The sequence below is a fragment of the Pyxicephalus adspersus genome, chromosome 8, assembly GCF_032062135.1.
Source record: "Pyxicephalus adspersus chromosome 8, UCB_Pads_2.0, whole genome shotgun sequence".
Taxonomy (NCBI): domain Eukaryota; kingdom Metazoa; phylum Chordata; class Amphibia; order Anura; family Pyxicephalidae; genus Pyxicephalus; species Pyxicephalus adspersus.
Window position 1 is genome coordinate 73,873,375 of NC_092865.1, and position 24,708 is coordinate 73,898,082.

Here is a 24,708-nt window from a genome sequence, read left to right on the forward strand (position 1 = left end):
CAGGGAATATCTGATTGCCTCAATGGGCTTGATTTATGAAAGCTATCCAAGGCTGGAGAGAATATATTTTCAAAAGTGAAGCTGAGTGACCCAGAAAACATGGAATTACTTTTTAAAAATCATTTGCTATTTGCTAGCAAATGTTTTGAATGCTAGACTAGATCCATTCCAGGTTTACTGGATCACCCAGCTTCACTGATGAAAGTGTATTCTCTCCAGCCTTGGAGAGCTTTCATAAATCAGGGCCATTAAATCAGGAAGAATTTTGTTCCCCTGTTGGAGCAAATTGAACCAGTTTTTTTTTCTTTCCCCTGGATCAACTATGTCCATAGGGTTTTAAATGTTGGATATGTTTATTTCCCTAGTGGTTGGACTTAAAAGACTTCTGGGTGTATTTTTTTCAACCTAACTGACTATGTAACTATGAATCACCCATATTAAACATGAAACTTTAGTTGGAGGTGGAGGGAAAGGGGTATTTTTGATTTGTAAAAACTAGATAAACTACAACAGGGGAGTAGTAGTACAAATGTAGTACTAGTTTCCCATTGGCAAATAGTTTATTCTGATGTCTGCCACTGCACAGATAAACTCTACAATCATGACAGTATGTCAGATTGGTATGTTTTGCAAGAACGATACATTTAGTATAATTACCCAGCTGGATCCTATGTTTTCACACCTGTCCTAATTCCTGTTAAACTGCTCTCTATTACCACATTTGGACTCACACAGAACATAAACAGATCCACACACATCACTGAACACAATTTAGACCTGGTATTTTCCAAACTCTGCAGTCTCACCCTCCTTGACAACTTGCCATTTCCCCTTTCTGATCACAACCTCATCACTTTTAACCTATCTAGTTCTTGCCCCCCTTTGTCACATCCCAGGCCCCGTCAATGGCAGAAACATATCCATAACCTTGACCACAACCCATTCTTAAACTGCCTTATGTCCCTAACCCCCACCCTCTCTAAAATCACATTTCTAGATTAGGCTGCCACTCAGTTCAACCACACTCTTTCTCTGGCTCTGGATAAAGTTGCCCCTACCACCTTCTGCTGCCCGCGTTCTGCCAAACCTGGCACAACAATCACACCAAACATCTACAGAAGACTGTTTGTGCAGCTGAGCACAAGGCGAGGAAATCTGGCCTGAAGCGCTTACTTTTTGGACCACAAAGCCAGACTGCAACACTTTAACACTGAACTCACTGCCACCAAGCAAAATTATTTCTCCTCTGTCATTTCCTCTCAAACTTCCAACCCACGCAGCCTCTTCTCAACAAATGACTCCTCCTAAAGCCCACAACTGCTCCCCCCACAACTACCTTCTCTGTCCCAGACATTGCCACCTACTTTGGAGATAAAATTGACAAAATCAGACATCATGTCTCTGATCACCGGGCCACTCCAATCATATCCACCCCTTCCACCTGTAAATCATCACTGACCTCCCTCAGCCCTATTACTGTGGTTCAAGTCTCCTCTCTTCATCTCTATCCACTACCTGTCTGCTTTCCCAAATTCCCTCATTGACCCAATGGCCTTCATTGGCTTCCATCCTTCGCACCACCCTTCTTCTGCTGTATCTCTTAGTAGTTTTCTTCATTGGCTTCTATTTCACTTGAGAATCAAATTCAAGCTCCTGTGCTTTGCCTTCAAATCCCTCCACAGTTCTTGTCCCACTTATTTTTCTGACCTGGTAAAAAAAATACTCCCCTAGCCGCTCTCTTCGCTCCTCCAATGACCTACTACTGACTTCCTCACTTATATCCTCATCACACGCACGGCTCCAGGACTTTTCTAGAGCTTCCCCAACTCTGGAATGGTCTTCATCGTCCTATTCTGCTTGATCCTACTTTCTGCTCAAGAGAACTCAAAACCAATTTTTCAAACTTGCCTACCCATCTTTTTCTCTCTTTTGAAACCCTGACTACGTATCACCACTACATATCTCCCCTCCTATTGGGCCTGATTTATTAAAGCTCTCCAAGGCTGGAGAGGATACACTTTCCTCAGTGAACCTGGGTAATCCAAAAACTTGGAATAGATCTTATCCAGGAATTAAAACATTTGCTAACAAATAGGGAATTACTTTAGGAAATCCATGGCAGGTTTGCTAGATCACCCAGCTTCACCAAAGAAAGTGTATTTTCTCCAACCTTGGGGAACTTTAGTAAATCAGGGTCATTGTGTGATACCTCCTAGATTGTAAGCTCTTCGGGGCAGGGTCTTTTCCTCCTCCCGTGTCACTGTCTGTATTTGTCTGTCATTTGCAACCTCTATTTAATGTACAGCACTTCGTAATATGTTGGCGCTATATAAATCCTGTTTATTATTATTATTATTGATGTGCAAACCACATATAAATTAATAAAATCACATAAACATATAAACATAACAGCACACTTCCCTGTTTGCCCTATTTATCCAACATTGATAAGCACACATCCGTATGCCATACACAAAGCAGTATCACTATTGTATATAGGGAGTACAAGGGTTTTCCAGGATATAAAATCTACAATATTTTTAAACAGCACTCTTAACCCACTCCCACTGCCATCACACTCCTGATACACAACAAAATAATTTACCCTGATATTCCAAAGGCAGTTCATGGACACAATTTTTTTTTCAAAATTTATATATTCAAATATATAAAATATAATAATTTAGGCAATTTGACTATTTAAAAAAGTTTTTTTTTAGTGCATTTAATTCCATTTACAATGCAACAAAGGGTATTTCACATCAACAGCAATACAAAAGCATTGTCACTTGATCAATATTCATAGTAATGACGCGTTTCACAGAATTAACCTGCTTCATCAGATCACATTTGTTATCACAATGTGGTGAATTACCCCAACTATATACAGAAAATACAAAAATATATACATATTATACAGTGAATAATTCATACAGCAACATCATTGCATATAATACATTCTTGTTTTTAAAAAAAGATTAACATGTATTGCATACAACCATTCCTTTAGCCATTGTGCCATTTTTTATATGAGAGTACTATGAAGGAGAAAACTCACCAAGGCATACATCATACGCAAAGCAAGCAACAATTCTGTTTTAATAAAAGCCAGAAACCCATACTTGTCCTAAGACAGTGAATCCAAGCTGTTCAAAACCACATCTGCAGTGGCATTTTACATATTTATGTCATGACAGGTTTCCTTTAGGCCTGGTACACAAGAGCAAATCCACTGCCAATTTTTCAGCATGAACTATCGATATTCCAATTAGTAATCAATCTGTTAGAAGTCACAAAACAATCTATGCACATATAAAAGAAAATGATGACCCAATGAAGCTTGTTTACTTCATTGTCCAATAAATACAAAATTATACATATAAATATATACATATAATTATATATATATATATATATATATGTATAAATATATAAATATAATATATATATATTACAATCGGTTGGTAAATTCACTCCAGATTCATACATTTTAATAAGATGGAGATGAGACAGGAAGAGAAAATTTGAATAAAATGGGCCGCTTACTAGCCATTTTCATACCCCATATACCTAAATTTGAAGTATGCCCCTGCTGCTCCTTCTTCCAGCCAAAATACCCTGTGCTTTAGAGGTGGGGAATCAGGAGACCTTCTCTCATAGTTCAGTGTTAAAGGTTAACTAAAGTTCCACTTTCTTAATCTGTCAAAAAAGACAGCTGAGCTGCTCATGCAGAAGTGTAGGATGCTGGGATTCCTGGCACATCCTGGATTCCCCTGAGGCTGCCGGGACTGAATGCTCTTCCCTGCTCACCATCAAGATGGCTGAAAATCGCAACAAGGAAGCAGAAAGAAGATGCAGGCAGCAGTCTACGATGGAATAGGGAGAGGTGAATGTATTTTAAAAAAAATGTAATTAGGGAGGTAAAATTATTTTATTGTAGAAGGACTTGCCTGATCACAATTGTTTGCTTAGTTTTTTGTTAGTTCCGCTTTAAGGCCTAAGAAGATACAATTTAAAAACAATCTCCCACTTTTCACTAAATGTTCAGTACATGAAATTTGAATCAGTAAAATCTCACATAAGTATTACAATATTAAAGCAGACCAATCACTAGGGGATTCTGTAATTTGCAGATGCTGGACTCAATATAAAGAATGCTAATTGCCCAAATGCAAAGCTGATCTTTTGGTTTCACTAATTTTAGTTTTGCACCTAAATCAAGCACGTAGTTAACTGTGTGACAATTAGCTCAACATCAAAGCTGTATGTATGTTTATTCTGGGTCACTGATTTAGAATATATTAAATGCAAGGGATGAGAACGCCAACCAGGCAAGTTGTATTCTATAGAATCAGGTCAGCAATGGAAGCTTTACATAATCTCCGCAGCTTTCATTTAATTTTACCTGGTGATCCTGCTATAAATATTCTTTTGCAGGTACTTCCCATTATAGAGTCACAAAGCTTGGGGTCCTGGTTTTCCAATTGTCACCCTGTTATTCATTCTTCTAATAAAGACAATACAACTAACCATCATTACTCACCTTGCACAGGTTTCGTCCACTGTTGTCGCCATAAGGGAACCTGCCCTAAAAGTAAAAAGTGAATGTATAACTTTGATGCACAAGAAATACCATATAAGCAAGTATTACTCTATCTCTATGCCTGTATAGAGTCAAAATTAAGCAATATTCAGTGATCGTATTAACAAGAAGTTTTCATTCAATGAGCCTGACTATCTCAGCCCAAGAACCTGATCTAGTAAGTGCAGCCCGCTTTTAAAACCAGACTGTGGTAAAGGGAGCCTGATCAATGTATTATTTCATTTATTAACTAACAAATGGGTATATACTCAAGTATACCATTTAATTGCATCACCAGCTAATATGTGAAGGGTTAATTTTAAGGCCCTGGTATAGCACCCAAGCCCACCAGACACAAGTCCCCCAATCTAACACTGCAGTATTCACCATTACCAAGCCCCCGCTCAGCCTCAGGAGACTGGTTGCATCTACCAGCTCAGAGTTACCCCCAGGACTTACTAAATGGCATCTGGGGAAGGGCTGGCAGAGGACCAGGAGCATGGGATGCTGAGAGAGAAAACACAGCCAAAAGGAAACAAGGAAGTTGCAAGCCGCAGCACACTAATTCCCAGAACTCCTCAGCTGTCTCGCCGGACGGAATAGGCTGGGCATGCTCTACTGCGGTGAAACACTGCCTGAAATTGAGGGCCAGAAGAGCATCTCCTAATCTTAATAGAGTTAAAACTGACCTCTAGCCTTAGTTTTGGTTTTGCATGATTCAGGCTGCACTGAAATTGCATCCCTTTATTTTCTCTGCACAGTCAGCTGATCACAGACGCTCATCAGATGTGAGTGTTACTAAGGGTAGTTTGGATGCAATTGCAGTCTGCTGAGGAACACGAATTCCTCTAGACCAAGGGTTCCCAACCTACGGCCCTTGGTCCAGATCCAGCCCATGGAGCTACCACATCTGGCCCTCTTCTCATTCCCTTCCTGCTCTCTCTGCTTGTTGTCTGACGGGGGATGGAGCACACGCATCTCCCATCACAAGATAGGAAAAACTATAGCTAATATACCTTGCTACACTTATCTTGCCACTTACCTTCTGTGAACCCTAATTTCTCATGAACGGGGAGATGTAGGGACCTGAAGATGTGGTAGCAAGAACATGTCCCCCTTGGCTATCTGTCACATGAATTGCATTTTTCTGGAAGCTTCCATTGCAGAGATTTTGGGGTACAAAGAAGGTTACCAGCGCCTTATAACTGACAGGACACATCACATTGTATGGCGTAGTTTGTGCTCTATGGTACATGAATGGGGAGCAGGGAGCAATATATGTCTGGCCAGCACTGTATGATAGACTTAAGCTACGTACACACGTCAAATTTTTCTCGCTCAATAATTGGCTCAGGGCGCATATCGGGTGAGAATCTGGCATGTGTACAGCCCGCATCGTTCATCATTGATGTTGAATGACGAGCGATCCTATTGCAAGGGAAGGGGGAGAGCATGCAGCAACGTGCTGCTCCATCGCTCTCCCCCTCCCCTCTCTATAGAGCAGAACAGTGCATGCATCATGCGGTTCTTATCGCTGGAAAAGATCATAAAGGATCCTTTTCAATGACAACAATTGCATGTGTGTACGTAGCTTTAGTTTTGTATCTTTCATTAATAAAATGAGCAACAAATAGTGAAATCCTTAATTTGTAATTTCTTTTTTTAGTGCATGTAGGTTACTGTAACTAGAAACAATTCAATTTAATTTTCTAGTTTTAAATTTACATTTTTTAATGTTAACGTCAACATCGGCCCCCCAAAAAAAGGTTGGGCAGCGCTTGTCTAAACACCACCAATCAAGGGATTATTAGTTATATTATAGTTTTAATTGATGGCATATTTTACATTTACTTTTAAATTTTCTATATTTAACTTAGGTAATTTAATAATTACTGTGTTACACAACTGCTATTCCTCGCAATGTTAGGTTTTGCAAACAATATTATATTGCATTAACTAACCGAAAACTAACTGTTAAAACTTGCATTGTAGGCTTACCTGGTCATCATTAAGAATTGATCGCAACATTATGACATTCTTGTCTGGGCAGTACACTGAGCCTTTTGACATTGAATTTCGTGAACTCTATGCAATATCAGAAGAAGTAAATCTTTACAAAGAGCTTTCCTTAGCTGATGTGCGACCTAGTCCCATGGTGGGTGCCAGGGCACGTTCATCTACTGTGGCTCGCAAGCTTATAAATCCCAAATATTCACTAGTGGTTGGGAGGAGTCCAGCTCCTGGTGAAATGTTAAGATTTGGGACTCCAAGTCCACCAAGTTCTAGTGATAAGGGAGAATCTGAAGGAGATAAAAGACTGGAAAAATACCTAGAGGACCTAATTAATATTGAGCAAGAGGTACCAGAAAATGTCGATTTAGGGAACCTTCCAAAAGTGGCTTTTAGAACAAATAAAGAAACAGGAAAAGTAACAGAGGAGAGTCGAACAAATAAGTCTCCCAAGAAATCAAGATTTACCCTTTACAAACGGCAATCTAGTACTCAAGAGAAGGAAGCAGAAGAAAGCTTTGTTATAATTAATAAGCCAACCCAGGACTCAAGTCAAAAGAACAACTTCAGCAGCCATCAAGATTTAAGAGCTTCAGGTAAGATATCAGGTTTGTCGGGTCAATTCTATTACAGAGTCTGGTTGATAAATAATTAAGTTGAACTATTTATATATGAAAAGCAAAAGTATAAAAAAGTATACATTTTGCTACCACAAAAAAGGAAAGGAGTAAATGAAAACCTGAAAATAGAATTTGTAAGTACATTCATTATTTAAAGTATTTTTAATGTTTGTCTCCTAGATCCCTTTTTCTTAGGTTTCTTCCAGTGTTTTTTTTTTTTTTTTTGGTGGGGGGTAGTGGACTTGCTGATTGATTCAATGGCCCTGATTTACTAAAGTTCTCCAAGGCTGGAGAGAATACACTTTCATTAGTGAAGCTGGGTAATCCAGAAAACCTGGAATGGATTTCATAAAAGTCATTAGCAATTTGTTAGCAAATGGTTTCAATCCTGGACCAGATCCATTTCAGGTTTTCTGGATCACCCAGCTTCACTGATGAAAGTGTATTCTACCCAGCCTTGGAGAACTTTAATAAATCAGGGCCAAGGTGAGACTTCTTTCTGGGGTGACTTTGCATGATGGTATTTAAATTTTTCTACCTGGTCTACAGATGTCTTCTGTTAGAATGGAAATAGCACAGGAAATAAGAATCTGTATTCTGTTTTTGTTTCCCAAATAAATAAATAGCTAGTAATAAAGGACAGACTTTACTATAAAGAGTCATTGCTTTTCACAAAGCAATTCACAAAGGTTTAAATAAGGCTTGTTTAAGGTGAAGGTTAGGGTCCTTTACTTTGCCTGCTGAGGACAAAGAGACAAATTCATGTGTAAGAAGAAACTGTGATATAATAAAACACTTGATACCAAATTTAGGGGATATTTGGCATCAAATGGATCTGAAGAACCTGTCAATTGAGTGCCAGTGGGTGCAAGCCTCCCTGCAAAGGAGAGTAACACTAGCCATGAAAGGATAAATGAACTGTGTGCAGCTTAGGCTGGGTCTACACGGATGTTTTTAAAAAACACATGTAAACATTCCTACTGCATTTATTTGCATTTTTATGCACTTTATTAGCATTTTAATGCTTGCCTTTAAAACACTGGACCCTTTTTCGGAAATGTCTGCAAACATTGTTCAGCATGATGTATCTGCTTATTAACCCCCTGGGCGTTACACTGATGTCTAGATTTCTGTACCAAAAGCGGTACACTGTTTTTCATGATTTTTTTTTTTAAATTGTAGACCTGTAACTTACCCTAGCAAGGGTCTAGCAGATATCATGAATATAAAAAAAATTTGAAACACACAATCATGTAAAAAAAAAAAAAAATTACTTTTAATAAAATTAAATAAAAAACACAAAAATCAGCTTAAACAAGAATACATAAATAAATCAAAAATACTGACAATGCAATAATTCGGTATACTTTATAGTAATATATTTTTCTAAAACACCTCCCTAGTGTTGTAAATTTTAAAACAGAGTCACATGCCTATAGACAAAACCACATAAATATATTTTGTATTATTTTGTATTGGATTGGATACAGAACTTTGTATTGAATCCAATACAAAATATTTGAATTTCTCGCTACAACCCACATCAACGGGCGCATGCACGGACATCAACAGGAATCGGCGAGGGGCGCATATGCGAACGCCGGATATTCTAATTCTTTCCAAACTTCTGTACTTCCATGCAAAAAGTGTTACATTTTTTGCATGGAAATTTATTTTAGATTGTAGGCTATAATTCACCGAATTACTCAATAATTACTTATAATTCACCGAATTACTGCATAACTCACCGCACTATGTCCAAAATTTTATAAATTTAATAATAAAAATTTTTTTTATAAAACATAAAAAAAACTTTTAAAAAAATCTTTAAAAAAAATAGTGTATAATGTAATGTAATTGTACAGTAGCTTATATAATATATATATAACACAATTATATAGTATATAAAGATTTCTTTGTATTGGACTCAATATAGCTTTTTTGTATTGAGTTCAATACAAAGTTATTTGAATTTCCCACCCCGCCTCCCGCCTGCACTGACACTTGCAGCCACGTCACCGGGAAAACCCTGGAGATTGTCACTGCACACGCTGGAAGAAGAAGGAAGAGGACAGACGTGTCCGGAGGAGCTGTGGGGACCGGGTAAGTATTTTCTTTCAGTTGTGATCAGATTGTCATACAATGTATGACAATCGGATTGCAATATAACATTTGTTTATATTTTTAACCACATGAGAAAATGTTTTGCAAGTGTTTTTACCCCGAACCAAGGTCAGGTTTAACGGCCAGGTGGTTAAAATGTTATGCTTGCTGAGGAACAGAACCTGTGTTCAAAACTGTAAGGTTCTCAGTGGAGCAATGTGCATCCAGAAATGTTGCCACAAAATTTAGCAAAATAGTGTGTAGCACCTAGAAAGGGAAGATTAGTGCAGAGACTCTTGCCCTTTACAACAGTACTATATGTACAGAGGATCTGGAGGGGAAGAAAATGTGGCATAATAAAACACCTGATGCCAAATTCAGGGGATATTGGGTAGCATATATATCAGCTTTCCATTGGGAAAGGGATTAAAGGGCTTGGATAGTACCATGCTTAATTGTGTTGCTGCAAAATTGGAGCTTGTTATTTGGCATCCAAGGCTGGAGTGTCCTGGAAGGAATTCATGGGCCTGACACTTCACCCCTTTTCCAGGCCAGGAAATGAGCATGGATCTGAAGCCACTGGCCAATGACTGGAAAAAATGGACCAGGTCTTTGAGGCAGGGGGAGTTGATGTTTGAGGCCAGGAATAGCTCAGGAAAAAAAAGGTTGCATGAAGCCTGTGAGCTGGGAGAAGGACTCCCACAGTTTTGGTCTGGTAAACCAGAGCCAGGAGACTAAATATGGTGTTTTTTGGTCTTGCTGTGAATGACATTGATCCTCTGTGAGATAGAACCATGCTTTGCAGTTGCTTTGTGCTGGAGTTTTTGTAAATAAAAGTGGGCACAGCACTCTGAAACTGAACTTACTCCTTGAAGCTAATCCTCACAAAACCACTTTCCCTGTCAGAAACTGGAGTACAAACTTTGTGAAGGATAGGATCTATACTAAAGAAAATATTTTCATCCTCCTGCTTGTCAAGTGACTTGTTGCCTCAACAAGGAAAATGGAGGCTGGTAAATTGGGCCGTTTTCTAACCAACCTACTTTCCTAGCTTTCTCTTAAGCTTTGTACACACGTGCAATAGTTATTGTTGGAAACGAACGACTAATGTCCGTTCGTCCGATAATCGTTAACAAAAAAAGTGCACAACGATGCCGATGAATGAGGATTGTCGCTGGAAACTAACTACCATCCTGGCGGATCTGATTGGGCAACGATTGTTCACAATCTATTGTGTGTACGGTCATATCTAGCGTGTGTACATTATTGGTGGAATATATTTGAACGATCATATCATTACAGCATGTACAGAATTGTGCACAATACGATTGTTCAAAATAATCGTGCATAATCGTTGATCTGTTGTTAGTTGTTCGTTTTCTAACGACAATTATTGCACGTGTGTACATTTTTACTTTTATTCATTGCCTCACTGAGATGTAAAAAGAATAAGAGGAAAGGTATTATGATGTCAGAACTGATTTCATTCTTATTCTGTAAGCCATAAAAAAAGTAGTTTATTTAGCATGGCTTCCAAACATCTGCCAAACAGCTAGCATTTTCAGGTCAGCATGACATGTATATTTCTTTAGTTCAAGTTTCCTTTTAAACCGGCTGTTAAAACAGTGACACTGTTTTTTTTTTCCATTTCCTTAAAACAGGTAGCACCAGTCTTGTTTCTACTAAGAGTGAGAAGATAAAACAAAACAAGTGTGCCTTGTACTGAAAGAATGACTTCCTAAAATGGTGAATAGAACTTTACAATCAAGACAATATGTTGATTTGGAAAAAAACAACAAAAGGACATGTCATTGTTCTATGCCTGCAAGTTAATACGCAGTTAGAGAGAGAAATGCTTAAAACACATTTTAATTTTACAAGTGAACGTATCAGAAGTCCCAAGCCTTCCAATACCTTGTCTAACCTAGTCAAGGTAGGCATTCTTTATGAATTCATTGCATTTTGTATGTTTTTCATGTAACTGTAAAGATGGTGTAAGTAACCACTATTCAGCTTCACTGGAGAGCTCTGGAGCCCTGGAGAGCTATAATAAATCAGGCTCATAGTGCCCATTTTTCTCAAGAATTTGAGGATACAGCCTCACTTCAAAGGCTCAATTCACAAAGCTAACACATAAACCTATAGACAAAATTTTAATAAAATTGACCAGTGTTTTTAGCCAAGTCCAGTAAGATTCAAAACTAAAGCTGCCACCGCTAATAAAAATCATGCCTATTCTAAAGTTTTGTAAATTGAGCCTAATGTAATTTTTCAGTTCTCCGATTTGTCTCGGTTGCATTCAGCTGTTTACTAATAAATGCATACATAGTGATCTTTCTCTTCTATTAAATAAAATGACTAGTTTTAATTTTTGTTACTTCTATGTTGAAAAAAGGGACATGTTTGACATGTAAGAGACAAAATGTTCAAAGGATGGAAACATTTTTGTTATTGTTACTTTTTCTGTCCACCTTCCTAACCTAGTAAAGTAAAATACAAACAGCATTAAGGTCTAAAAGAAGAAGGTTTTAATAGACTGTTTATTTTAAGCACCATAAGCATTTTTAATGTAGGGAGTGTATTACTTGCCTGCCTGATATTGGTGAGTGATGGAGCTGCTGGGATATTTTTGGCCTTAAGATATCTTATGTGAAAGGTATCTACAGAATACAGCAGCAACCGTGATCTCTCCCAGAAACCTTATTTGGTAATAGTAATAGGTAGTAGTAGGTTCCATGATGTATAGTGGCATATAGAACTACCACCGCAAGACCTGCTGATTTGCATGGGATCAGCTATAACAATGGTGATCCTCCAGGATTGTGAACCCAAAAAATTCACAGGCCATTGACACGGGTATAAATAACAAGTTTATTGCAACAGTTTGATCCCCTAATTTTACTGGTGTGGGACCTGACTCTTAGTGCTCTAATTAAAGGTGGGAATGTTATTGCAGAAATATGACTTTGCAATTACGGCAGTAAAATTGGCTGTCATTATAATAATGAAATAAAGCTAATTAGGCATGTCAGTTGTCATATACTGCCTGATCAATGATTACTGAAACTACAGGTTACTGTGCTGCTAGCATTGGGGTCCTTGATGCTTGTGCTGCAGTGATCTTACCCCTCAAAGATCAATTTTTCATTTTTACAAAGTGAAACTATACAATATTAACAAGCAGATACATGGGAGATGCCTCTTTAAATGATCAAAATCAAAATATCACAACAGGCCTTTGGAAGTCATTCTGGGTTAATTCCCTGTTCTATTTAGCCATATGCAAGAAGAGGTAGACCAAGCTGCAGTCTCTCTGGAGAAACAGAACAGGCTTTTCAGCATCTCTCTGTAAGATGTGGGCCACACATACCTTTCGTCACAATGCAGAAGAGAAGGATTTTTAGTAGAAGAATTTACACAAAGAGCATACTGCAGTACTGTCCAAATTAATGTAATTAGTTCCAGTAAATGATTGTATACTATGTTTTTTATACACCTATTAGTTATTCTGTGAAGTGTTTACACAGGATTGCCATATGGGGGTATGGGAGATACCCCTGTACCTGGGCCACATACATCGCTGCCCAGTGAGGAATATTTCCAGGAGTGGACTGGTAGCTCTTTATAAAAAGCTTTATAGTGCAGCTGCCCATGTCTGAGTGCTAAGCATTTCTGCAACTTCCACTGTCATCATACCTTATCATCTGGTGTGCTGAGCAGCACGTGTGACTGCGGTATGCAAGAGCACCTTCTCACAACACATTCTCACCCTCCTCCTACCAACCTTCCTAAAAAAAAGACAAACACCCAAGCGTATGGTGAAAATGGCCTTACAGCCTTATTAATTTTTACATATAATGCATATAACTATATTTCACCATATAATGCAATGACTATATTTACATTTCAACCATATAACAATTAACAAACATTAACAAGTATGTGATTCCATCAACAAAACACCCTTCCTTCAGGTGGCAGGTCCTTGTGGGAATTACCTCCTTCACCACCGTTTTACCCCTGGATCAGCATTTTAATTGATATATCTCAATGGCTCCGAGACGCCACTCCACTGCCTCAGGAACAATATCAATCACGCATAACATAACCAACCTTACCACCTCCTAACCCCTTCAAACATATGGAGGCCCCATACCATAGATGGCTCTCCACATTTCAAAACTTTAACAAAGCAGCTCCACCACTTCCTGTCCCCGAAGGACCTCACACCGCCAATCTCCTGTGGGCAATATCTAAACTCTCTCAATCTTTTCAAATTCCTGAACTCCCCTTACTTATCCTATCCTTATACCTTTATATTTTGCCCACCCATTTCTTCTTTTTCTTCCTATTAACTCACACCTTCCACATCATGCCATGCCACATGCCACATAACCTTCTGGCCTTCCCTCCTCAGTCAAATGCAGCTGCCTCTGTTGCTGCCCCAATAGGGAAAGAATAATACACGTATGCTCGTTCCCCCAAAACCTCCTCCTGCAAACACCCTCTGAAAACCATCAAGAACTGATACCTGGAAAGGGCCGACCCATCAGAATGAATCAAGAACGGTCCCCCCCCCTTGGGTAATACCTGCATAAATTCACCACCAGACACGCCCCAATTACCCCAACTTAGACAGCTCTACTTGAAAACTCCACCCTTACAAATCAGTCTTAGGCCTGCGAATATGCATCCAAACCTTATCCTCCCCACAAGTTACATAAATACATAGTAGGTTAGGTTGAAAAAAGACATAAGTCTATCAAGTTTAAGCATTGGGAAAACAAACATATCCCAGATATAAAACCCTATGTTTTATGACATAGTTGGTCTAGAGGAAGGCAAAAAAAAACCCTAGTACAATTTGCTTCAACAGGGAAAAAGTTGCTTCCTGATTCCATGAGGCAATCAGATGTTCCTTGGATCAACAGTCACTGTTTTAATTACTGTAAAGCCTTAATACCCAGTTATATTCTGTGCTTCTAGAAAAACATCAAGCTTTTTCTTAAAGCAATCTATAGTAGTTGCTGAAACTACTTCCTGAGGGAGCCGATTCCACAATTTCACAGACCTTACAGTGAGGAATCACTTCCTTATCCAGGGCTTAAACTTCTTTTTCTCTATACGCAAAGAGTGCCCTCTTGTCCTTTGAAATGATCTCAAAGTAAATAATGGGGAAGAGAGTTTTCTATATGGACCGTTTATATATTTATACAGGTTGATCATATCCCCCCTTAAAAGTCTCTTCTCAAGGGAGAATAGATTCAGTTCAGCTAATCTCTCCTCATAGCTGAGCTCCTCCATTACTTTTATTAGTTTAGTTGCCCTTCTCTGCACTCTCTCCAATTCCATAATGTCCTTTTTGTGAACTGGTGCCCAAAACTGGACTGCATATTCCAGATGTGGTCTGACCAATGCTCTGTGCAGGGGCAGGATTATGTCTCGATCTTTGAAGTCTATTCCTCTTTTAATACAGGAAAGTACTTTGCTAGCTTTAGATATTGCAGCTTGGCATTGCATGCTATTATTAGATCTATGATCTACCAGAACCCCCAGATCCCTTTCCATTTCTGACTCCCCCAAGTGTATTCCCCCTAGACAGTATGAAGCATGCATGTTGTTAGCTGCCAAGTGCATAACTTTACATTTATCTATATTAAATGTCATTTGCCACTTGGCTGCCCAATCACACAGTACATCCAGGTCTGCGTGTAGATTATAGACATCTTTTATGGACCTAATTCCATTACATAGTTTGGTGTCATCTGCAAACACAGAAATGGTACTTTTAATCCCAAACTGTATATAATTTATAAAGATGTTAAACAGTAAAGGTCCCAACACTGAACCCTGGAGTATACCACCAATAACCTTGGACCATTCAGAGTATGAATCATTTATTACAACTCCCTGGATGCAGTCTTTATGCCAGTTCTCTATCCATTTACAGATTGACTTTTCTAAACCTTTCCCCCCTAACTTCCATATTAACCAACTGTAGGGTACAGTGTCGAATGCTTTAGCAAAGTCCAAGTACACTATATCAACTGCTACTCCACTGTCTACCTGTTTACTTACTTCCTCAAAAAAAGAGAGCAAATTTGTTTGACAACTTCTGTCTTTCTTGAAGCCATGCTGACTATCACTTATATTATTATTATTTTCTAGCCGAACCTCCTCTAGTGGTTCTTTATCAAACTCTCTAAGACCTTTACAACTATGGACGTTAAACTAACCGGTCTGTAGTTACCTGCTAATAACTTTGCTCCCTTTTTGAAGATAGGAACCACATGGGCCTTACGCCAATCCTTCGGTACCTTGCCAGTGACTAAAGAGTCTCTAAAAATTAAAAATAATGGCTTTAAAATAACCGAGCTCAGCTCTTTGAGGATACATGGATGTAATCTCAATCATATCAATTTTGAGCCATTGTGACTCATTTAAGGCAGTGACATTGCTAATGAATTTGGACTTGAGCTCTGCCAGGGGCCTACATGCTCAGATCTGGTCTTTTTGCTGTTTACTATATTTTAAAAAAATTGGAGAGTTTGCCTTACTTTCCTTTGCAATCTGTCTTTCATTTTAAAGTTTTGCACATTTTATCTCCTTTTTACATCTGTTGTTATATTCTTTATAGTTTTCAACGGGACGGGATCCTTCATTTTTATGTTTTTGAAATGCCCTTTTCTTGTTCTTTATGGCTTTTTTAACATCAGCTGTGAGCCACATAGGTTTTAATTTTAGCCTCTTAAACTTATTACCCATTCGAATATATTTTTCAGTTTGCTTTTGTAGAACAGACTTAAAACATTCCCATTTTTGTTCAATGTTATTTGACGACAATATTGTCTCCCAGTGCAAGTCACAGAGAGCCGCCCTTAATAATGGAAAATTTGCTCTCTTAAATTTAAAGGTTTTTATCTTTCCTATTTTTGCTTCCTGTTTACATTAAATGAAATCATATTATGGTCACTGCTACCCAGATTCCCCTTTATATTCACATTTGTTATAAGCTCTGCATTGTTAGAAAGCACTAGGTCCAGCAGAGTATCATTTCTAGATGGGGCTTCTATAAACTGTACCATACAATTATCTTGTATTAAATTCACACATTTCCTCCCTTTTTGCTGTTCCTGTAGTACCATTACTTCAGTCAGTGTCAGGGTAGTTGAAACCTCCCATGATTAAAACATTTCCACTTTTTGCTGCTTTTCTATCTGTTCTAATAGTTGATTTTCTATTTCTTCCATAGCACTAGGGGCCTATAGCAGACTCCAATAATGAATTGTGTGTTATTTAACCCCACATTCATCTCCACCCATAATGCCTCAACCACATCGCTTGATCCATGAGCAATTTCTTCTTTCACATTCACTTTTAGATCACTTCTCACATACAGACAGACACCACAGATAGACAACACCACACATATCCTCCCCAACCCGTCTCCATAATGTATTCAGCAGCCTAAAGGATCCTAGATGCAGTATGTCAATCGACACTCAACCTTTCGGATAACTCTTTAAAACCTGCCGCACAATAAAGGACTTTGTAGCATCCTGAATACCCCAACATTTAGACCAAAAGGCTAAACTGGCCATTTTCTAGTTCGAATACTAAACTAACAGACCCTGATCAATATTCCTACATATAAAACACAAAACCAAATACGCATAGTCTTCCGCCAAACTTACAGTATAAACAGCTCCATTCTTTCCACACCTTAGTGTAAGCCAACCACGTGGACTTAGCTACCAACTGCTAAAGAAGGGACATCACGATTCTGTCACAATTCTCGCGGGCAAGGAGTCCCGAATCGCTTTGCCCCTCGATTCCAGCTCCCAACACCTCTACCACTGCAACTGAGACAAAGCATCCGCCACCATGTTAGATTTGCCTGCAATATGCACCAGCCACAAGTACACATTACAACGTAGGCACAGCCACACCAGATGCCTCACTAACCGGGTCACTGGCGGTGATGACGCAGACCATTTGTTCACTGCCTGCACCACACCCAAGTTGTCACAATGAAAACGAAGTTGCTTGTTAGCAAAATGACAACCCTATAGCTCCGGAAACAATTCTAACAAATTCAGGTTGCTCACCAAGCCCACTTCCACCCATTCCTTGCGGCCACAGGCCAGCGTTGGATTCTCCTTGAAAATATGCGCCATACCCACCTGACCCTGTCCGTGTCCAACGGCCCTGTCATCCATTACGCTTTTCCATTACACTCCTCTAGAAAAAGCTGCTGTACCCTCAAATTGGCCCTCAGCTCAGCAGTCAGCCGCACAAAATGATTTGGACAATGAACCCCTATCGTTGCCGCCGCCAAGCGCCGTGCAAAGATCCTACTTAAGTTAATTTTACACGCAAAATTAAGCTTACCCAGTAAAGACTGTAACTGGCGTAAATGTAACTTGCGGCAACCCAACGCCTCACGCACCTCCCTCTTCAAAGCTCCCAATTTGTCCTCCGGAAACCTGCATTCAATGACCACAGTATCAATTACAATGCCCAGGAAAGACAGCTCCGTCACCGGACCCTCAGTTTTTTCAGGTGCCAATGGCACCCAAAACCTTTCTGCAACATGTTGTAAAGTGCCCAGCAACACCTTGCACATCCTGGAATGTAATACAGAATTCACACCTGACAAGTCGCGCACCACCCACACCAGAAACGTACTAAACGTTTCCAAAAGTGAGCAGGAAACAGAGCAGCCCATGGGAAGACACAGGTTCACAAAAAAACCTACCTTCCCAAATGCAGCCCAACCATTTTTGGCTTTCCAGGTGGACTGGAACCAAGCAAAAAGCAGCCTTTAATATCCGCCTTCGCCAACAGCGCCCTCCCACCATACTTCCTTACCCATGCGACAGCACTGTCAAAAGAAGCATATGAAACCTAGAAAAGCTCGTGATCAATAGCTGCATTAACTGAATCAAATCAATCTAAATTTTTTGGCCTCCTTTTTGGGTACCAACCCCAAAGGAGACACCACCAAATCCCCAACATTGGGCTCGGTGAAAGGTCCCGCCATATGCCCCAGACTCACCTCTTTTTCTAGATTTTCCTGTACCCTTTCCAGGTGTCGCAGCACTGACCTCAAATTCTCGAGTACCTTCACCATATCACATGGGATCCTAAAACCCACCAAAAACAGGTCCGGGTATCTATTTAGGAAAGGTCGCATCCTTTCTATCCACAATCCCCGTTTTGGCGGAACTGTTTCTCACAGTGTGCAACACTATGCGCTCACCCCCAGCCAGCACATTTCTCATGCCGGAAACCACAGGAGTTTTCAAACTTACACCCCACTTTAATAAACTGCCAGCACGTCCCCTTTCTTTGTAGAGCCAAAAAAACAGAGGTGTTCTGGTTTCCAGCACTCCCAAGAAAGGGCTGAATACTCACCTTCACTGACATCATCAAACACATCCAAAGTCCAATGTCCTTATGGTCCCATCTCAGTTTCGGACGAATCGCCATGGTTTGCCTAAATTGTTCGTCATATTTTAACCAGGCCTGTCCCCCATACACCCAGTATGCTTCACTGATACCCTCCAAATATCCAAAAAAAGCCGAGCAATGCTCGGGCGCCTTTTCACCCACCACACTAGCCAAAATGGAAAAGGCCTGTAGCCAGTTCCCAAACGTACGTGGGATCAACCGATGGAGCCACAACTCCTCTTTCCCCTTTTTTCCGTCACCTCCCACCGTTGAAAGTTAAAGCGTAAAAATTTTCACATACTCCTTATGCAAATTTTTTTCCTCCACCTTTTGTTTCAGATTTGACCCAAGAGAACCTTCGAAGCACACATATACTTTGCCACGTGCACTATCCCCCACACATATACTTCGCCACGTGCACTATCCCCCACACTAACCTGATCTGATTCTGTCACCCTAGTGCTGATGGATCTTTGTCCCACGCCGTTGTCGTCTCTGGGACCCAAACCTCCCTCCCCCCTGTTGCTTGCCCCTCCAACCATTGCACCCTACCCATGCTCCCAAACTGACCCATGACCTTACCCCTGCCATCCCCCCACCTTTTGTCTGTGTCAATTCCTGTAACACAGCCCAAACCCCATCCAAGACCTGTGGCATACTTCCATACCTCCCTATGCTATTATCCAGCCTGCTCTCTCCACTCCCCTATCTCTCTACCGGACCACTTGCACTTGCACACATCCCCACCCATTCTTATACTGTTCTCATGGCCCCTGGAACAGCCTGCACGCCCCGTGGCTGGAGGTCCTGACGCCGCACATTCCTCGCGGTCTTAATCCTCCTGCAGATCCGGCAATTCCTCCTTAGATAGGGACCAGTCCTCCCCTTCTTCCTGGTCCAGGCCAGCGGCAGGCAACCCGAGAGCCGGCTTTGCCGCCCGCGCCCTGCCTCTGGGTTGCGTTGGGAAGTGCGTCCTTCTGGTCACACACTTCCGGATCTGGCATCCCGTGATGCACATCCTCTGGCCACGCAGGACGTCGCCGGTGCCATCTTGGTGGAGCCGGCTCCGCTGCCGGCCATCCTCACGCGAGATCCTGACGCCATCCTGGGAAGGACCAGGCCATATCTGCCTTCAACCCCTGAATGGGCCACCGTTCTGCCACGCCTCCGCTCGCTCCGTCTCGTCCCGGCTGTAGATACCACTCCATGACGGGCCTCCACCTTTGACAATCCCCGGCACCTGGAAGAAGCTGAGGCCGCACGCTCCTGAGTCCTAGCAGAACGGGAACGCAGCCTGGGTCTTGGTGACCCCGGGCTGCGCTCCCAAAGGCTCCACCTCAGAGGGGGATTCCTCCCAGCACCCCCCGCCCTTCCAGAAAATGCCTGTTTGGTGGGGCGACCTAGAGGCTCCCCGATGGGGCTCCCATTGCGCGCCAAGCCCTGGAGACCTCTGGGCTCAGGCTCTCCGGAGGCCGTAACCCCTCAGAACCTGCAACCCCAAAGGTTAAAAAGGTCCCCTGCATCACCGTGGCCACCTGATCCTTTAACCAGTCTGGCCCTTTAACAGCCGCTGTGGCTCCCAGCTGCTCCAACATGGCTAGAACCTCCTCCATCTCTCAGTCCCAGGGATCTTATCTCTCTCAATCTTTTTAAATTTCTGACCTCCCCTTACTTATCCCATCCTTATACCTTCATATTTTGCCCACCCATTGTTTTTTTTTTTCTTCCTCTCAACTCACACTCTCCAGATCATGGCATCCTCCGCCCCCCTTTCCCTCACATAACCTTCTGGCCTTCCCCCCTCAGTCATGCTGGCCCCTCCCCTAGCTCCCTATCTCTTGGGTTTAGGCCTACTTTCCTACCCAACATCACTTTGGGACTCGGGACATAGACAGAAGTTGATTTAATGAAAAAAAAAATCATGTCATTTAGATTCTATCTGTATGTACTGATCATTGGCTAAGGCAGAAACACATCCAGAAAGCATATAGAATGGGGTATAGGTGGCAAAAAATCAACTTAGTTTACCAAATTACTGTATTGTTCTCCTAGAAAACTTATAATGACTAACTACATTCTAGGAGGTGGGGGAAGTAACACACAATAGGAGGGGAGATATGTAGTGGTGGGAAGTAGTGACGGTTTCAAAAGAGAGAAGATGGGTAGGCAAGTTTGAAAAAATGGGTTTTGAGAGCTCCTTTAAATGGGCAGAAAGTAAGAGCAAGCCGAATAGGCTGAGGAAGACCATTCCAGAGAGTTGGGGTAGCTCCAGAAAAGTCTTGGAGCCATGGGTGTGATGAGGTTATGAGTGAGGAAGTCAGTAGTAGGTCATTGGAGGAACGAGGAGAGCAGCTAGGGGAGTATTTTTTTACCAGGTCAGAAAGATAATTGGGACAAGAACTGTGGAGGTATTCGAAGGCAAAGCATAGGAGCTTGAATTTGATTCTAAGGTGAAATGGAAGCTAATGAAGAGAACTACAAAGAGATGCAGCAGAAGAAGAGTAATGGAAAGGATGGATGAGTCTGGCTGCAGCATTCATGATAGATTGTAGAAGAGAGAGTCGGGTTAGTGAAATACCAGAAAGGAGGAGGTTACAGTTTTACCATTATAACAAGTGTAATAGTAGCAAAGTTTATTTAGTTCTTTGAAAAAACAAACAAAACATATTTTTAAAAGATTTAAAAGATAGGTACTGCTTTATCGAGCTTTCTACACCATCTACTCTGTAAAAAGTCTGATGGTGTAAATGTTTCCATGAAATGCAGCAGGAAATCACTTTCCTGGAGTGCTTTAATAATAAAGGGTATAACATATTTAAACATATTGTACAGTGACATGCAAACCTAGAGTTTAGAACTTTAGTTTCAACGTTTTCCCATGATTCCTATTCAGATGAGAGCACAATGTGTCATGTGGGAGGTCTTAGTAATATTCTCTTCTTGCTGCTGGAAATTTACCTTAATTTCCTGTCTAAAAAATATTGTTACTGGACAGTAAGTGTGAGAAAATATCTATGGAGCTGCTGATAGCATAAAAACCCCGAATATTCTGTTGGTTTTGACATATCAGGACCCAAGGAGGGGCATTGTGGAACCCAGGTGAGTATAGTACCAGAAAGACCTTGTATGGGAAGGACTATTGTGGGTTTGAAGTATGGATAGATTTTTCTGTATTTTACCTCCATGCTCTGATTTATTTGATGTTTTATTAAAATCACTTTAATATGATATAATGTGATGGGCTCTCCCAATATTGGATTTTTACCATTAGCATAGTAACATCCACACCTCTAGAGAAAATCTGACAAGTTCCTGTACTCTCTTTACCTTAATCCACACAGTTACACCCAAAAAAGTAAAAAACAGAAAGCGTGAGTGATTTTTTTGCTTTTTAGAGTTTTTGTCTTTTTCTCAACCCGCAGGTTTCTCAACCCTCTACATCTTAATCAACACAGTCCCAACCAAATAAGCAAGAACCAGAAAGCTTGGTTGACTCTTCATTTGCTGAGTTCTTGCCTTAGCTATGACACTCAGTAAGCATAAGTTGTTTATATTTGTAATTAAAAACCCAACAGGTGTTCCAATCCTTCCCCACAATAACTGAAAAAATCACTTTGGTTTGATATATACATTTTAAATAAAACCATAATATAACTGCCACTTTTTTTAAATATAAAGATCCAGTGTGATAGTATGTGAATTAAACCTAGAATTTGCAAATTATCAAGTAATGTAAATGTGAAAAATTACTAGGATGACCACTGCTAGTTAACTCTGTGATGCTCCAAAAATTATGTTCACTATAAATAATGTCTAGGCTGTCTTCAGCACTGCTTACTTTGTCTCTAGCATTGCTTACATATGTTAATAATCTCATTTCTGCAGACTTTCCTGGTCAACTGATCTCTGAAGACATGACAGCTTTGTTTTTTTTTTTAGACAGAGACAAGGCAGTGTCATCACTACTTCATGGTATAAATTATCATTATCATCCCAGAGTCTTTCAAGTAATAATTTTTTTTTTGCTCAAGCTTCAGAAAATGAGTTGTCTCCTGACTGTTTTGTGTCTGCGTGTCTCATATTTAGCCATATAAAGTAAATGTATCTTTATTTATTTTTTTTTCATCACCCCCTTCTCCAGTACAAATACAAATAATAAGCTGTCTCCATGCCAGACTGGGCTCTGCACCAAACTGTCTGCCAATATTTTCTATGATGAGCAACCAGGAAGTTCATTTACTTCTATGGCAGACAGCTTGTCTTGGTGTCTGTTTTTTTATTTTTTTTTTACTTATTTGGAGATGCTCTTGATCCATTGACGATGGGTCAAGTATTCCCATTGACCATGGGGCATATTTTTGTGCACTGACCAGTGACCATGTGGCATATTTTTGTCCACTAACCAGTGACTCGAAGCAGTTTTGCTCTCACTGACCACCAATACTAAAGAACTTACCAACTTTGGGACATTTTTTCTGTCCCACTGATCAGCAATATAGGAGACAGCATGGTAGCTACTTCTAATTACTTTACTACATACCCTGTGTTGTTTGTTACATCACCCGATTACTGTTCTCTATAGTCTGTGTTGTAAGTTACATATCTCAATAACATTCACCATTTTGAAAATTTTACTGTATAGGACCGACCCACTAATGACCATTGTGTTTTTTTGTTTTAGAAACTACTTCTGAATAAACAACTAATATCTATTTCAATATTCCCCCTTAAGGTGAGCTTAGACAAAGTGTTTGTTTTGTGTCCAATATCTGTTAAAAGAAAGGCATATTTATTGAAATAGTCTAATTTTTAAAATTATCCTTCGTGTTGATGTTCATGAATCTTTGTGAGGCTGTTCTTTGTAGTACTGTAATCAAAGTGTATTCTTTGGGTATAAATGGCTGTATTTCATCATGCATCCTTTAGGTTTTAATTTTGGGGGTATTCCAAATACAAAACATTGTATATATGTATATATTTTCAAAAAAATATAATAATAAAACTAACTCATGAATAGTGAAAGGGTATATATTATTACAATAAAAAATATTTAAACCACATCTCTTGTATGATTCTGAGCTACGTACGTTAAAATACTACAGTGTTAGCAGAAAGCCAACCGGCTTGTAATTTGGATATTTCACTTCACTTAGTTATTTAAAGCCCAATGCCATTTTACATGTTTTGTAAAACAGCAGCTCTGGCTGCAATACCCTGCTTCCTATCTAATATCTTTGAATTGAAAGTATTGTGACTGCATAACATTGTACGCCTGGCCCCTGTAGGGGAGCATCAATTTGGTGCCCTACATTCACAATTCAGTTAAACAGAGAATGGTACAGATGTTCTAGGTATCATTGAGGACAGCCTGACATCTAAGAAGTGGCAACGATTCCCCTGTAGCATTATGTGACTGGTAAAAAGACATCTGAAAAAGCTGACTATAATGACATATATACAAAAGTGGGAAGGCATTCAAAGGGTGAGAATGGCAAAGATACAGTTGGGCTTTAAAACAATACATTGCCAATGCATGGGAAAGCATCAGGTCCATCTAAATGTTCCCCTTCTTAGCAGCACATTGAAGATAAAACCTGGTACTTTCAGGTATGGTGAAACATATCTCTCATTCCTTTTATCTCTAACTGTAAAAAAAGGTGACAATTTGCTACTGAGAGAAGGATTAAAAAAACCTTGCTCTCTATAGACAGTAGTAATGCATCCTTTTTTATAGTGAAGGAGCAACATTGGAAAAATTAATATTTTTTTAAATATTAAAAATTATGTATTGGGGTTTAGGGGTCCCATACAGAATGGTTTTCACATTGGAAAATGTTTTCATTTGTCTAATTCCTATTAAAAAACCTGGAAGAAAAAAAAATATACCACACACTTGGGACCATGATACCATCTGAAGCCGCCATCATTTTTAATTCTATG

At 40.0% G+C, this 24,708-nt stretch overlaps 1 protein-coding gene across 3 annotated transcripts in view; it reads left to right on the forward strand.

Annotated features, from left to right (window-relative positions):
* The window catches only part of FAM83F (family with sequence similarity 83 member F), a 92,049-nt gene extending 68,223 nt beyond the window's left edge, over positions 1 to 23,826 (forward strand). Inside the window, exons 4-6 of one of the 3 annotated variants that reach the window (XR_011922036.1) lie at positions 6,575 to 7,188; positions 10,977 to 11,248; positions 22,654 to 23,826. Coding sequence is in view for 2 of the 3 variants with exons in the window: in XM_072421159.1 (XP_072277260.1) it covers positions 6,575 to 7,188; positions 10,977 to 11,041 (679 nt within the window). In the remaining variant the exon portion in view is untranslated. Of the gene's footprint in view, positions 1 to 6,574; positions 7,189 to 10,976 lie in introns of all 3 variants that reach the window. The other 2 variants (XM_072421159.1, XM_072421158.1) reach the window with 2 other exon arrangements.
* The last annotated feature ends 882 nt before the right edge of the window (positions 23,827 to 24,708 follow it).